The sequence below is a fragment of the Calidris pugnax genome, unplaced genomic scaffold (genome assembly GCF_001431845.1).
Source record: "Calidris pugnax isolate Ruff unplaced genomic scaffold, ASM143184v1 scaffold41, whole genome shotgun sequence".
In the NCBI taxonomy this organism is placed as follows: Eukaryota; Metazoa; Chordata; class Aves; order Charadriiformes; family Scolopacidae; genus Calidris; species Calidris pugnax.
The window spans coordinates 3,769,821-3,787,084 of record NW_015094509.1 but is presented as its reverse complement, the minus strand read 5'-3'; the positions used below and the strand labels follow the sequence as shown (position 1 = coordinate 3,787,084).

At 36.1% G+C, this 17,264-nt stretch overlaps 1 protein-coding gene across 5 annotated transcripts in view; it reads right to left on the bottom strand.

The window, feature by feature from the left end:
- The window catches only part of RALYL (RALY RNA binding protein-like), a 429,417-nt gene that overhangs the window by 117,354 nt on the left and 294,799 nt on the right, over nucleotides 1-17,264 (bottom strand). The window contains exon 1 of one of the 5 annotated variants that reach the window (XM_014965565.1): nucleotides 797-919. The exons of the other annotated variants lie outside the window; for them this stretch is intronic. Coding sequence (XP_014821051.1) covers nucleotides 797-833 — 37 coding nt within the window. The 5' untranslated portion in view covers nucleotides 834-919. Of the gene's footprint in view, nucleotides 1-796; nucleotides 920-17,264 lie in introns of those variants that run through there. 5 annotated transcript variants of the gene reach the window in all.

The following is a 17,264-nucleotide window of genomic DNA, read 5'->3' as shown; positions in this document are numbered from 1 at the left end:
GAATGTCTTTTTTTCCAGCTTCAGACATGCTCTCCATTTATAACTTGGTCTCTGGCTAGATTTCCTTACAGTAACACATCATGACCTCATCGACAGCACTTCATTTTTACTAGCCACAGCCACCTTTCTGTAGTGTTCTGGAGACGATATTGGTACTGAAATTCCCCCGGCTGATCCATAGCAATTTAAAAAGTCAAACAGGTGCATGACTGGAAACTCACACATTTAGAAGCCAGTGAATTTTTCAGGGCTGGAGTGTCTTAAATACACAACAGACACATGCATACTTCCCTCCCTCCCAGTTTCTGTTTCTGTGGCTTAGGCGAACTAGCTAATTCTTCTGAAAGTTCTGTTGAAGGAAAATAAAATATCTGCCCTTAAAGTTCTGGCATAGCTGGCTCCCGAAAGCGAACCACATAACAAAAGTCCACCAAGTGGAAGTGTGTCAGCCCTGTCGAATCAAAGGCTACAGCCAGCCAGTCATTAAGCCCTGAATAAAGGATGCTGTTCTGAACTAAACTTATATTTGATCTCTATTTCTCTGTTGATAATATAAAGCAATCACTTACTGAGGGTTTCCATAGTAACAAGTGAGCTATTTTTTTTTTTTTTTTTAAAGCTCTTTCATGCACTTAACATACAGATACAGTGGGATAATTGGCAGGGAATACTGTTCCTGCTTTCCTGGTATTATTTAACCAGAGCAGGATAAAGTAAAGCATGGTTTTCAATGAAAACGGAGATTTATTTTCCCTCTTCTTTAAGAACATTAAAAAAACTTTACGATTTTACTTACATCTTTGGTTTCTGCGTTTGCTCTTGTACATAGTCATTCTGAAGAAATCCCACTTTCTAAGAAGTAATTGCCTTGAACACAGACAAAAGAGATGAGATCGTGCTTCTGCTTTGCAGTGAGACAGTTGCTCACTGACAGAAGGTAACCAGCAATCTCTCAGAGAAAGGCAGGGTAATACCATTCTCCTAAAATCCAGGGGAGATGCTACTGGCTCTAACTATTCTCTCTGTTACAAAGCTCAGAGATGAAATATATTTATTTTCATGTTTTCTGAAATGTGTTTGATACCAGCTAATAAAATGCAAAAAGCATATAGAATCATGTAATTAGATGAAGTGAGGTAATGTGCTATTTGATAGTCTGACATCAAGATTCCTCGAAAAAGCCCTGATATAACCAAAATTGCATAAATGAGCTCACAAGCTAGTAAAAATTAACTTTTCATTGAGAGGTCTTCAAATTATGCATATGAAGACATTAAAATATTTTGTGCTAGATTGTCAAGAAAAATTACCACTAAAAAGAATGAACACAGTGTTGATGAATGAAATCCTGACTGCAGATCTGAGCTCATGAATAGATTAGTCAAGAAATAACATATAGGAGGCAATTGGGTTTTTTCATGTTTATTTTTGCATTACTGTTCGATTATTTAATTTGGGGATAGTTATTCAGCAACATTCTGCTGATTGCTCATTTTTATAGCTACCTCATTGTCTGCTAGTCTGTGGAAACACAAGGTCACAGGACCAAAAGGGTCAGCACGGTATGATCTTCCAGATACACGTATGTCACCATTTCAAAGAATTCAGACATCTTCCTAAAGAGAGCAGGGGAAAGGGGAAGAAATCCTTGCCTTGTTGGGAAGGTAAGAAGCATGACAACATTCAAGAAAGAAGATGCCAGTGGCAGCTATGGAGCTGGAAAGAGGTGGAAATTCCAGTTCAATCAGCAATAAATCTGTCTTCAATGAAATGGTGTGAAAGTATTTTTAAATGTTTTAAGAAGTTCATGTTTTGAGGTGCCCTTCACGTTTTGAGATCTTGATCCCAGATACCACAAATACAGAAGTGTCAGTGGATTAGCGATAAAAGGTGGAGTAATGAAAAAATAATGTTTAGTAACTGAAATGTCTGGAAAACTGATAATAATAGTCTCATTGTTGCTTAAAATGCATAGATTGACAACAGCTCTCTAAACTACTCAAAGAAATCTAAAGCTAATATCTTTGGCTTACATAAAAAAATTTAACATGTGGTGCCTAAGGATCATTCATGTTTCAGAAAGCAAAAAATCCTTTTCAAAGACAGGGGCAGTTTGCAGCCTCCCTTATTTAAGAACATTGACCTACATTTATTTTCTTCACTGAAAAAATTAAACATCAAAAGGAATGTCTCTCTCAAACTGCTTACCCTAAAAGTATACTTTTTTCATCATTTTTTCCTTCTGAGATTATTGTTTATATCTCTAGTGTAACCACTTTTAGCTTTGTGCACCCTTTAATTGTCCTTTCAGTTGCTCAGTATTCATATATCCTCATGTTGGCGTACCTCTGGCTGCTGAAGTGAAATCTTTACTTTATATTGGCTCTGTTCATCTACTTTTCCTCCCTCTGTCAAAACCTGACCACGTATCTTTTCATTTCCTTTGGATTTCTATCAGCATAGCCGAGGATAAAGTGTAGCCCGAAGAAAGTGCAAGGAATGGAAACATTTCTTAGATCTATTTAGTATTTCAACCACCGTTATCTCAAAACACCACCACGTTTGAAATAACATCATCTCTATTGTGGAGGTTAGAAGAAAGGTGGGAAATAGCAAAGCACATCAACAGTGACAGGAAGGAAAAAAATTGGCTAAGTCATTGCCAAACATAGTGACAGACAAAATGTCTGTACCATATAGGAAGACCCTGCATGGCTCGTACTCAAACAGTATTGTGCAACTTATAGCCACTGAAGTCAGTATTTTTGCACTAATTTATATGCACAGAGGATAATTCCCCAGTTTTCCTGCTTTTTTTTTCCTTTTTTTTTTTTCTGAGTTAATTTTAAGCAGAATCAGGTCAGAGATCTGTGGCTTCCCTTTAGATTTGCTGCTTCATCTAGAAATCTTTGTTCCCTTTTCTTGCTCTTTTCCTACCTCTACCTGATGGCTCTCTGTATTGTTCAGTTCAAAGTTTACTTCTGTAATTGGTTTGATAAAATGACCTTAATCTTTTTCCTCAACCCAGATTAGGTCTTAAGTATAGAACTCATTCCTTTCCCTTATTATTAATGACTAATTTTTCATTAATTTTTCTCATGTGCTTAACCAAGACATATATTACTAACTCTCCATATTATATTACACGTAACACATGCAACAACATGTATATTTTTCCATTGTTCTTTTGCACATTATTCTATTGCTACAATATGTTTTTATGCAAATATCTCAGTGATGGTATAATGCAAAAACATAACTAAGTGGAAATTTTATGGGATAGGAATTAATTTTTTTTAAATCAATGATCCCTAAAACAAAGTCTTTATTGGTTTTACTTTGTGTTAATTGCAACTCTGATTACTTCTTCAGTACAATGAAATGCATTTGCTAAAAATAACGTCCATGCACTGTGTTTGGTGAATCATTCTATGTTTGTTCATTAAAAAAAAATAAATTAAAAATAAAGTACTTGAAAGTGCTGGCTAGCTTTGAGTGGGCACCACAGCCTCCTGTTTCTCTGTGTTACTGTTCGCTGTCAGGGGAGTTTAAAATTTGCTTTCACACTATTACAGCTTTAAAAAAGTAAGAATCTTGCATATGGCTGGTTAAATGCAGCAAGCTTAGTCAGGTGGGAAGTAATGAATGGAATGTCTCAGCAACAAAAAAATCACCTAGTCACATTAAGGTTATTACTTCTCTACAAAGGTATATCTTCTTAAATAATTACGATAGTTTAAATCATTCTTAAAATGGTCAGTTGGAACGAATTTTATCAGTTTGTTGTTGCTGGTGGTAAAAGAATTAATAATATCCACATCTGCACATTCTATATCACCTCTAGCTTTTCTCTCCTTCCCACCCTGCAGGTCCCAATAATGATTTGTTCTTTGAATACTGCAATATATTTCTCAAACTGTTTCCTAAGCAAAGGGAAATAAAAAATACAGTTATTTTACAAATATAACTGTTGACTTGAATGTCATTTCTTACTCATCAATAAACGCTTAGTCTGAGCTGTAGCCTTGATTTTATTTTTAATGAGCAGATCTTAGACAAAAAAAGGAAGGTGGGGGAGGCTTAAAGTATGTTCTGTCTCTCAGTGTTTAATTCAATGCACTCAAAGAGTCTTAGATAATATCCTTCTAAGGATTCCACTATGGTTATTTTTATGATGTCAACTAAGAAAATATTACATCTATAAATATATATATATATAAAAATTTATTTTCTTCTTGAAATAAATGATATGTGTGCAGAACAACATTTAACCTCTTCCAAGTAATTAGCACTCCTTAATACAATTATTGGTGCATTAAAATTATACACTTGATGTGTGTACCCTTTACCAGTATAAATTTGGAAAATTATTTGACAATAATGCTTTTGAACATGGTGTTGTATTAGAGAAATAAAATTCACTTTACCAAGCAATTCCATTTAGATATTAAGGAAGGTTTATGACAACACATTCCCATCATGATGTAATGAGGACAAATCTTAAAATATTGGCCAAATCATACCCCTGAATAACGTCACTACATTACTGAATGTGCTATGGCAAGCAGAATGAGTAAAATTTGTACTTCTCATGCTTACAACTATAAGTTAGAGTTTCATAAATGCTTTTCAAGAGACATCAAAGCTGGCTAGCAGTCCTGAGGCAGACCAGAAATGAAGACTGATGAGAGTGCCAAAGAAGGAAAATTTTATTAAAAGGTTACCTGTACAGTGAAGGGCTCAATTCAGCTGTGTAAACTTTTATGCCTAACAATACATTTATGATTTATGGGATCTGAGACATCCACACAGTGCCAGAAAATATGGCACAAGATCCATATGAAATCTACAGCCTTCTGGAGAACTCTGCTGAAGCTAAAACCATCTTAAACAGCTCTAGGAAAATGTTTTGGCAACTGAATCCAGACCAAGGAGTTTATAATTTGACCTCTCTCTAGTAACTGTCATTATTCTCTGACTTTTATATACTTAGGGTTTCAAAGTGATCCCAACCTGAACCTCAGCCCTTGATCCTGCATGAGTTGATGTGGAAGAGAACCCTTACATATTCAACAAAATCAAGGTGAATTCAAGGTCCATCACAGTCCTGTGATTGATTGAAGCAGGAATTATATGGAAAGAGATAATTGCAAGATGTATGACGGAGAACTTTTAAATATCCTCAAAGAGGCCACTATGTGTTAGTACAAAATCCACAGCTGATTGGGTGGAATAAAAAATTATGTGCATAATAGAGAAATAATGTAGCATCATATTTTCAGATCAGCAGCACTTCCCTTTACTTCAGCCAAAAATACTGGCAAAATGTTTCAAAAGTCTCCCTTTACTTCAGCCAGTTTTTACTCTGCCCAAGTGTTCCTATCCAGAACACCATAGAGTTTGCAAGATTTCATGAAAACTTCAAGTATTCGTCAAAAGTTGCAATAGAATGAAATTTGTTGCATTTACCGCATTGCCACCATCTACTACATCAGAAGAGATCAGTTTTTTCTGGAGATGTTCGATTTTTAGAAAACTATTTGGCTTTTCTTGCCTCTATTAACTCCTGCATTTCTGCTGAACTGTTTTAATTTTCTTCAGCTCTATCAGACATTAATGACACTTCACCACAAAAGATTCTTTTTTAGATAGCAGGAGAAAGCTCCCAAAGTACTGGTCCCACTTTTCTCTTTTTACATGAAGCTTCTTCACTAAAATATCGTTTGTCTAATTGTTATACTAGCTTTTGTCTTTAAGGAATTCACTGTCAAGCCTCTCTGATTGGACTTAGCACTCTTTACCAGATGTCGCTATAACCATTTAGCAATATGACCACAGAGGTACAAAACAACGCCTGCCACCTTCTTTCTCAGGTGGGCTCCCATACTGGCTCCTCATTCTGTCCCTTGCCCTGTTCACAGCACGTTCACATTCATCCAATAAGAGCATTAGAAAAGCATTTGGATATTTTTCTGTGACTAACCGTTTCCAAAGTTCACAGGGTTATATCCTACAAACGTAAGGTTAAAATCAACCTCCACATGTCTCAAAGTAAAATCTTCACCTATTTGTAAAGACGAGAATTGCAAAGAATCACAAAAGATTAGGAACAAAAGAACCTCAACGAAATAGAGGTACTTCATAACAATCTTTAAATACATGAAAGGCTCACGCACACACCCACCACAAAAAAACCAAACCAACCAACCAAACAAACAACAAAAAAACCACAAAGAAAGAAAGAAAAGGGAAGAGTTAGTGAGTAAGCCATTTTCTTAGTCTGGAGGTCAGAACAGTCATGGACATTGACTGTAGCAACTGAGATTTAAATTAGTTGTTTGGAAACTAACTTTGTTATTTGTAAGGGTAGCTGTTGCTTAAGAACTGCTAAAAATTGTATCACTGGAGGATTTTAGAATAGGTTAGATATCTCAGAGGATCCTGCTTGGAAATGGATGAGACGAAAACCTGTAGTTTCTTCGAAGCCTTACTTCTTCTTCAAACTTCTCTGATTATGGGACTAGAACACACTTCTCTTCCACTAAAAGGCATTAAAAGGTTGATGTCCCAAATTATTTTCCAAATATAAACCGAGATTCCATTCAGAGAGATCTTTTCTTCAGGATTTGCATTAATACAATTTGAAATGCAAATGACGTATTAAGAGCTGGTCTGCATTTTTCTAAGAATTAAACTATTTCTAGTAATTCAATTTTTGAGTCATATTGGCAGAAAAACTTCCTTGTATTTCAACTTACTGTACTCTTTTCAATGATCACGATCTTTAATATTTTGCACAATACAGTTCACAGATTTTCCTAAATACAGCACACAATTGCTGTACACAAACACAACCGTGGACTTGGAAACATATACACTTACTATAAAATTGTAGAAAAATGCAAATTTTATTATTAAATTGTGGAAAAATCAGATTTATGGTAACAATTTTTATCTGTGTCAGTAGCACAGTAAGAATTTCATTATCCTAGGTCATGAGTCCAGAATCAGCACTTCAAAATGTGATAGTTTTTATCCAATTGGTAGATTTTTAATCCTAGTGGAAAACTGTCAGAAAGTCATTAAGTAAGGGAAATTTTTTCCTCCTTGTTAAATATGAACTAAGTTTCCACCATCTCAGAGTTGGTAGACCTTATAGGACACTGCAAATATAAAAGGGTGGACAAATACCAGATGTGAAGCAATAGCAGCTCAGCTGAATTAAAAAAAAATATTTAAGCTTTTAATAGACAATCGTGGATTTAATAAAAATCTTCATACATTTCATTTCTAGAGAAACAAAGTGCTGAATGTTGGTGAGTTTTCAATGAGTGATTTAAGATAGCTGTTTCTGTCAACCTACCTTGATACTGCTTAAATAGCAAAAATCATTTCACTTCAATATAGAGAGTAGTTTTTAATGGGAATTACACTCACTACATCATATTCTGCAAAGAGAAGATATCCATTTCAATTTGATTAGTGACATGCAGTTCAATGCCGCCCTGTTTTCCTTTTCAGATCCCTTTTAATTATTACACTGATAAGACATTTCAGCATGCTAAATTGAATGGGACAAACCTTCATGTGGTTCTTATGCAAGAATTCTTTCTTGCATAACCCAAGAACATTGCAAAAATACACCTCAAATTCCTGTATCTTGATTCTGCTTAAGGGCTTAGAAGTACTTGAACACCTCAAAAAGGTTTTTCAGAGACAGTCATTTGAAGAAACTATTGCACTATGAGAGACTATATTAAAGTTTTTGATATGTTTATTGGAACAGCATTAACACGCGTTCAAAATGCATTTTCAGTTCTTTAGTGAACGTTGTCTCACTTCATCTACAAAACAGAACAGGGAGAGACTGAGAATGAACTTCTTGTGAACAAGCGAGGCAGTTAAATGTCAATTTAGGGCTCACAGCAATGCAAACTGATGATGTGGTACAGCCAATGAGCAGCTGCTGCTTCAACCTTTCACTTCAGACCAATGCTTTTATAACAACAATCAAGAGAAAGCTGAAAATGTTCCACTTTCTATTCTCCTTGCATGGGGTCTTTCTCAGAGTGTAGGACTCAAGACAATTTTAGTCATAATCAATCAGGGTAATGGCTGGCTTGAGAGGGAGAATAAGGCCTTTAGCTGGGATGAGAAGGAGAAGAAGAAGATTGATTTTTGGAGTGATGGAAAAAGCTGTATTATATCAATTCACCACCAGACCATGCTAAAGAATGTAACATACGAAAACATTCTTTGAATTACAGGGCTTTGCTCATTCTGTGCAAAATACCAGAGTGACTCCAAAATTGTTCCTAAATTTTGTTTTTTTTTTTTTAAGGGCTTGAGTGTGTGTGTGTGCTTATGTGGTGTGGCAAGATGGGGGAAGTGCTAACAAGTTATAAAATTAAAATTATCAATGCATCTGATGTAATGTCTTAATTAGACTGGGGGGATGGGTGGAAGAAGCATCTTTTCCTTGCACTAAATGAGGCTGCGTGCCTTATGGTGGGATTACATATGTTTTGAGCCAACTGAATTCATAGATCCAGTTTTTAGAATATGACACCTATATGGCAACTTCTCTAAATGTTACAACTAAGTAAAAGACGAAATTTGAGTCAATGGTATCCTGTATATAAACACAATATTTTTGCTATGACTGCAGCAAATGAAATTCTTTGGTTTTGTTCTAAGCTAAAGTAAGTTTTTGATCGAGACTCTATTTATAGCACATCAGTGCTATATAGCATTTAACACCAGAATATCTATTTTTTCACTGAAAAGCTCTAAATACGTTGTTTACTCATTTTAGAAAAGGTAGAAAAGATTTGAAACACTTTTTGCATTTGAAAAATTATTGCTAATAGCTAGAAATCCATCAGTTGATAGAAATGCTAGAATCTTTGTTAGTAATAAAGGGCATCAGAGGACACTTTTAGCATGATAAAGTACTTCCAAATCAAATATTGTCTGTTTAGGGATGTTTCAAAACCACAAGAGCTTAGAGAAACTTGGGAAGACTAGCACTTCTCAGCTTTATGTTTTACTACTAAATATCAGATCATACCATAGATTAATTTAACTACTGCAAATGCAAATAGCAACTCTTTTCTTCAAGATACTGAAACCCAGAAAACAGAAGTGTGTTCTCACTGACCTGAAGACAAACTGAAAAGAGATGTCATTACAGTAGAGGAGAAAGCCTAAAATCATAGACATTGAAGAATTTAGGTGCAAAGTTTTCTATTCCCTGTTCTGTAGCACCTTGAAAGGCTAAAACAATTTCAGATAGCATAAGAATAGCAGTTTCTGGAGATAGTCTGTTCAGAGAAGATATCAAAACCATAGAGACATCCAAAGTAATTTTTGAAAAACCTGTCCCAAGATCACTTCCATTCTTGGAAATTTGTTTTCTTTGTTCAGCAAGACCAGACAAAACATGCTTATATTTTCTAATGAACTTTGGCTTTACAGATAAGAAAAATCCTGTGTGATGCTGCAGCAAAGTAAGAGAAGGATTTCAGAAAGACAAAGTTACTACTCACTATTTATTTTTAGACCAAATTCCCTGCTCGTGTCTTAGAATATAAAAAGAATATAAAAACCAAAATAAGTTATTTTGAAATAAATATTAATAGGATACAGATTAAATAATGTTTCACTGAACACATAGTTCCCTCGTGCCATTAATGAAAGAGTAAGGTAGCTTTGGAAGCTTGCACGAGATTGGTCATAAACGTTAACTACATTGACTTCTAAAAGATAAAGATAAAAAAAGGGACAAGTCCTCTCAAAAAGGCTTTCTTTCCTCCCTCAGAACAATGATTTACAGAAATGAGAATTACAATTAGAATACACTAAAATGAGAACATTTTCTCCGAAGGATGACAAGAACATTAAACTTTGTGGGAGGTTAATTAAAACAAGACAAAACCTTAAATCCTCAATTATTTTTTGATTTACACACAATAAGAAAATGCTATGAATGGTCTGTATTTCACACTGAGTCCAAATCTCTCATTTAAGGCCACCTCCACATTATTGTTTGGAGTGCAGACTCAAGCCAGCCTGGATTCAGTTCACATTTTGCCAAATGAAAACCAGTACCGTGCAATTTTACTACCTTATAAATCCCAAACCAACGATTCCACTTGCAAAACAGAGAGATGAGCCCTGAAAATTATTAATTTTTTAGGAATACAGTACACAACCCAGATATTTAAGAAACTGGGATAAAGGTCCTGCTGAACTTGGAATCAAATCCTAGAAGAAATGAATGAGAGAAGCTTTTGTTTTGCTTTTCTGATTGTCATTGAGCTTAGTCTCAGTCACCTTTGACGGTGATTTGACACTTTCACTGTGATTTAAGGGCTTCATCTGAGACTGGCAAAGGCCTAAATGAAAAAGCAATTATACTGTCAGATATTCCTATGGAGCAAGCAGACTGATTTTATCTGGCAAGCATTGCTGGGTGCTTGGAAAAAGCAAAGCAGAAGAAATACAAGATCATGTCAAACATATGATGAAATTAGTTTGGTCCAACTTTAAACTGAAACACAAACAACGGAAACTATGACTGACATTTTCAGTGACTTAGTAAATGAACAAATAAATAGACTTGAAAAACCGACATAAACCGATATAAAAATTATTGCTGAAAACATTAAACTTTATCCAAGATGTGCTGTGGACTAGAAAATCAAAATAGAGTGAAATATTTATTTTTAGAGTTTCATATAGCTTTTATCAACTCTCTACAGCTGAATATTTTGAACAGCAGACAAAATCTAGTGGATATGACCAAACGGGAAGGGGAGGTGTTGGAAATCAGTACACTGGATGGAAGGGTCCAGTGCAGAAATATAGTCCTACCAAGTGGATTTTTGATACATTTTCCCATAGTCAAGTCCCCCTCTGCAGAATAGTGCCACAAGGTCCACACTGTTCTTACAGCAGCATGTGACAATTATTTTTAAGAAGATGAACATTTTTAAAGAGGCTAGCAAGAACAGGTTCAAGATGAAGAAAACAGTCAAATTTTCAACGGCTGTAATTTTGATGTTATTATATGACTTAGTCACCTGCATCCATGGATGACTGAGTTTCATGATGTGGGAGGTTCTACGCTATGCAGCATAAATCCAAGAAAATCATCACAATTATTTTATTTTAAATTAACTGAACATTTGGCTCACAATTCTTAATTTTCCAATTCAGTGAACTTAATAGCTTAATCTTTTACATCAAGGCATAAATTTGATCTGTAAATGGTATCTCTGGCTAAATATGTGACTAATCATGCCATTTCACTGTCCAATCTTTTATCTTTAGGTAGAAGCATCTTATTGGAAATTTTCAATGGGGTCTTGAAATTTTCAATGGGGTCAATATTTCCAAGGATGATTGCACTAGAATATAATAACTTGCAGCTCTTTAGAAAACTGCTGAAAAATAGATGTCTAAATTTAAATGAAGAATCTTTTAGGAGTCCCCTTAGTAATTGCACCTATAAAGTGGCGTACTCTTAAACCATGATGTAGGATCTGTCTTGAACTACTGGAAAATACCGAGCATCACATGTTAAGCAAAATAAAATACTGCAAGGGAAAGTAGAATTAAATTGACGTAATGACAAATACAGCTTTAAAAGTTCCTTTCATAATGCAAGCATATTTTCTTGTTTTGGAAAGTTACAGATCATTTAAAGAAAGTTTTTGACATTTTAAAAGAAATGACATCTATTGAAATGTTATCATCACAGCTTATTATACATTGAGATTGCTCCATTCCACTTAAACAAAAATGTCATTGTATTTTAATGTCTCACCTCACTAGAAATCTTGGCTGCATTTCATAATAATCCAACTTTAAAATATAGCTATTTAAAACAAATACGTGAAGTTGTCTACAAAGGCACCATAGAAACCAAAAGAAATCCCAACAACCTGAGCAAGAAAAGTATTCAGTATCTCCCAGTATATGTTAAGTAATTTAAATAAATGGATACTTTACTAATGAAGAATTATCTTCATTTTTGTATGCATTATTACTTGTATCAGACGAGTGTCAGAACCAGATGCTCTATTAAAAAAAAAATATACTTCTTCCAAGCTCCAAGCACCATTCCAAACTTGATTCTATATGTTACTTGGACCTAATCTGTAAAAAAACAGAAGACACAGAGAGCTAACCTGTGCTAAATTTGGACCGTGCTATCTTTTGTGCAAGTTTTCTTACACAAATAAACTAATAGAACACAGTTGGAACAGAACCATCTAACTTTTCTTTTAAAGCAATCAAGGTGAATCTCCTTTATCCAAATGGATGTAAGATTCAAAAGGTGATTCACGATTTATATGAAAAATGGGAATGAATTTGAAATGGAGACATGAATTGCAAATTTAAGATACTCTATGTCAAAACCCAGTCATGACCTAGAAGATAACATTCTTTCCTTAAATTTTCAGTTCTTTGCATTGACAGGTTGCAGACCATTATAGTGACTTATTACCAAGGCATTCATAATGTCCTACCCAGCTGAGCAATTCACTGTACTCCAGTGAGCCTCAAAGTCTGGAATATGGGGCGTTTGAACATGGTAATAAGAACGTAAGGCAAGTAAACCAAAGAAGAAAGTAAGGGTGAAGGGTGATTTCCCTCCAAACTCTATGCAATTGAACATCAGCTATTTTGTTTGGGCTTGTGTGAAAGTCTTTTTTCAGCTGTGGCTCATGGCCTGTTGCACAAAATCACATAGGCATTTTCAACACTCAGTGCTCCACAGCAGATAGTTTTGCACATTTCACAGAATCACAGAATCACAGAATCTTCTAGGTTGGAAGGGACCTTAAAGATCATCTTGTCCAACCATCAACCTAACTGACAAAAATAGACACCCACACAAGAAACAAAAAGCAACACCATCACTAAACCATACCTCCCAGCACTACATCAACCCGTCTTTTGAACACCTCCAGGGATGGGGCCTCAACCACCTCCCTGGGCAGCCCATTCCAAGGGCTGAGAACCCTTTCAGCGAAAAAATGTTTCCTAATATCCAGCCTGAACCTCCCCTGGTGTAACTTGAGGCCATTTCCTCTCGTCCTGTTGCCTGTGACTTGGGAGAAGAGACCGACCCCCACCTCTCTACACCCTCCTTTCAGGGAGTTGGAGAGAGCAATAAGGTCTCCCCTCAGCCTCCTCTTCTCCAGGCTGAACAACCCCAGCTCCCTCAGCCTCTCCTCATAAGACTTGTGCTCCAGACCCCTCACCATCTTTGTCGCCCTTCTCTGGACCTTTGGCCTCCCCTTCTCAGAGATGGTGTCTTGTGTTCATTCTTCTGCCAGTTGAGGCTGCTCTTCAACCCTAGCACCAAAGTAATTTCTTGCTTCTTTACCTTAAACTCACTGACCACAAATGGTCCCATCTGTCTCAGCCATTCTGGAAAATTGTTCAAAGAGATAGAAATGAGAGCTTATTTTTTTTCTCAGTTTTGACACTAAAATGCCATTCATATTCATGCATATTCTTTCAGCGATTACATTTCCCTTATTTTCTGGGTCAGTTTCAAAATTATTTTTTTTTCTTCAAATTTTCCCCTTAGTTATTTATATTATATTAAAAAAATTGACAAAAAATACTATTTTGTCAGTTTGTTTGTCACAGAAAAGTCTTCTTATGTAGCTTTAAGTATTTGTCCAGCTGCTGCACAGTCAACAGCAAACTTGTCCTTTTTTTGCTTTTCCTTTTCATGCTCACTAATATTTTGCAAACGTATTGCTTTTCTTATATATGTCATGTTTTGATCATTGCAGTTACCATAAGAAGTTCCTAGTCTCTACCTTTCACTCTCACTTTGTTACTGTTCACTAGATGCTCTTTTCTCCTTTCTTGTCTAATTTTGACTGGAAAACAGTTTTTATAGCCAAATATGTAAAACTTGAATCTCTTGTAATATTTTTCCTCTATTTTCTATAGGCCATTAGAAAAATGAAGGAAAGAAAAAAAAATTAAAAAAAATAATTCATGTTTTCTCCAAGCTGGGATGTATGCATGGAATGGGATTTCTACGTGCATATTTAATATCCATAAAGAATCAAATAAAACAGCATGCTCAAGAAAACTCTACTCAACAATAGTTTTGAGTACCACGTGTTAAAATTTAAGCATGAGACCCTGTGGAGAAAATGAGAAACTATGTGAGTGCAAGGGGAAACTGTTGAACATGATGAGCCAGAGAAAAAGGGAGGAACACTGATAACATCCTGGGGAAGATGGAATGAGGCAGGTTATCAAAGTTTTAGTTACATTTTGCCAGAACAATCTGACCCGAGGTATTTTGCCTTCAGCAGTTCAGATAAAAGGGAGCAGTTTTGAGAAAACCTATTTCAGTTAATTAGAATTCACTGCTGCCTGTATAACTGCTCAAATACAGGTGGTGTCTGCCTTGGGGTGTCTTCCTACATTTCAGTTTCTTTTCCTTATCCTCTCTGTTCCCCTGAAGGTGCAGGGTCTCCCAGCTTCTGTGTGAGACTCAGATAGTCCAGAGGACATTACCTGAAGTCCAGGCTAAAACCTGAGCTTGAGGTTGCTCAAAAAAGTAACAAACACTCAGAATCTCAGGCAATTAGCTCATGGAAAATCAACCCAACATTCAGCTGGTTATGCAGGTTCCCCAGTTAGACTCTAAATTTCTCCCTCTGACACCTGTGTGGCTTTGTTAAATAATAGTCAGTCTCTCCAGTGAAATATTTCTTCCTGCTTTCCCTTCCTTCCCCCCCCACCCCAACCGTGAAACACTTTTTTTTTTTTTTTTAAGGAAATGTCTTTATTTACCAAACAGCACACATCAACAGATAAAAATGTAACAAAATGAAGTTTGTTTTTGCAACTTGCCTGACTTTCACCTCTGGAAAAGAGAGCATGAAACTGCATCAGTGACATACAGGTGATGGGACAGACCCAGCGTCACAAGGATTTTTAATGCAAGACAGAGGGATTGACCTTCATCTATGGCACTTTAAGGAAAAAACTTAAAAAGAATAAAATATTTAAATCTCCAGACTCTTACTCTGTGGATCACTTCTGTCTCCCATCTATGTCCCTGGTGCCATATGTTGACATTGCAAGTCCCAAAGTGAAGAGTTCCTCTAGAACCAAGTTCCTCTGAGCTTTGTGCCTGTGGCTCTTGATGTAATGAGAAATTTCTTGTTAGAATTGTAACTGTGATTAATTTTTTATTTTTTGAGTGCATTCAAATGAGAAAAAAAGCTGCTATATGAAAATCTTGGAGTTATGTTATAAACTAAAGTAGGTACTTAATTTATAGCAGGGAAAGAGTAATTCTCTATAGTAGGCAGCTGCAGATTCAGTATGACCAGGTTGCTTAAGTTTGAATGAATATACCCAAATTATGGCCTGGGGTTGTAATTTGATGTTACAATTGTTTACTCTCACCTGCTGTTTTTGAGTTGAGGTACTTCTTCCCTACCTGAAAACCACATACACGCAAGGAAGATTTTGACTTTTAATGACACGGGGTCTAAAAGTTCAATAAATGATGAAGATAAGAGGAATGGGCAACTCTGTTGTATTTTGAACTGAAAACATAAGCATTTGCACAGAGAGACTTGAATGATGCTGAAATATCACAGCAACTACACTGATGGGTAATCTTTCATGAAATAGAAGCAGATGGAAAAGGCGAAGAGAGTTGAGGACAAGTGCAGATCTTTTAAAGCATGCTTTCACTACAAAGTGAAATCTTTGCTGCCTTTAAAAAGCAGTTCTGCATCTCAAGACAGTAGGGTATGTTCTCAGGGTATGATCTGCAGTTACATGATTATGAGCTAGAACCAGCCCTGGGTTGTCTTTTCGATGAGGCGTTCTGGGTATTTTCATGAGAGGCACTGTGGCAGAAGTGGGAAAAGTTCAAAAGTGTTTCCAAGATGAAATAGTGGGAAAGAAAGAGACCTGTACAGAAGTCACCTCCTAAGGAGTTGGAAAAACACATCAGTCAGGGCTGAAGACCATATTTTAGATTCCATTTTTAAAATGTATTTAAGTTCCGCTGCCCCCCCATGTCACACGTTGATTTCAATGGAAACTGTGCATGAATGCTTGAAATCAGAGCCCATCAGTTTGAATTCCACCACTCTTACATCAGGGAATTTGTAGAATAATCATAGTAGACCAGAAAAAAATGCCTCATTTGAGCAAGATTTCTTTCTCAAGGATACAGGGTTACTAGCACATTAAATTAAAAGCCTGGAAGAATAGCACAACCTTATGTACTAAGCTCCAGGTGCGTATCCCATTGATATAAGCGTGAGTTTTTGAATAAGCTTCACTTAGCTTTGCATCAAGCTCTTTATCAGGGAGTTCAACGTAAATATCTCCTTGATGAGAGCTTGAAGAGAAAACTAAAAGTTTTCTTTAAAATGCTGAAGAAATCAAGCAAACTTATGCTAATCTGCCTGGAAAGTTTAAATATTCCTCATTTCTATTTTTACAGAGATTGTAGCTGAACTTTTGGCTTTTTTTTTTTTTTTTTTTTTTTAATACCATCAGTTCTAAAAGCCATTTTATAACTTAACAATTCGTAATTTGCATTAGCCATGCAATCTAAGAAAACCAAGACACAATAGGTACCTGGAACATGCTTCCAGAGGTGTGCAGAAAAAATGGATGAAAGTTATTTTCCTGCTACAAGGCATTTTTATCATTTTTGTCTTTTTAAATTCTTCTACTATGCTCCCATCACTCTCAGATTTTTATTGCAATGCCACAGATTTTTAGGTTAAAGTTCATCCTACCTGACAGTACTATGCACTGGAGGGGAATCTTCTCCATCTCTCTAAATGCATAAGTGAGATGAGTGAACACAGAATCACAGAATCTTCTAGGTTGGAAGGGACCTTAAAGATCATCTTGTCCAACCGTCAACCTAACTTTGACAAAAATAAACACCCACACAACAAACAAGGAGCATCATCACTAAACCATACCTCCCAGCACTACATCAACCCGTCTTTTGAACACCTCCAGGGATGGGGCCTCAACCACCTCCCTGGGCAGCCCATTCCAATGGCTGATGACCCTTTCAGTGAAAAAATTTTTCCTAATATCCAGCCTGAACCTCCCCTGGCGCAACTTGAGGCCATTTCCTCTTGTCCTGTCGCCTGTGACTTGAGAAAAGAGACCGACCCCCACCTCTCTACACCCTCCCTTCAGGTAGTTGTAGAGAGCAATAAGGTCTCCCC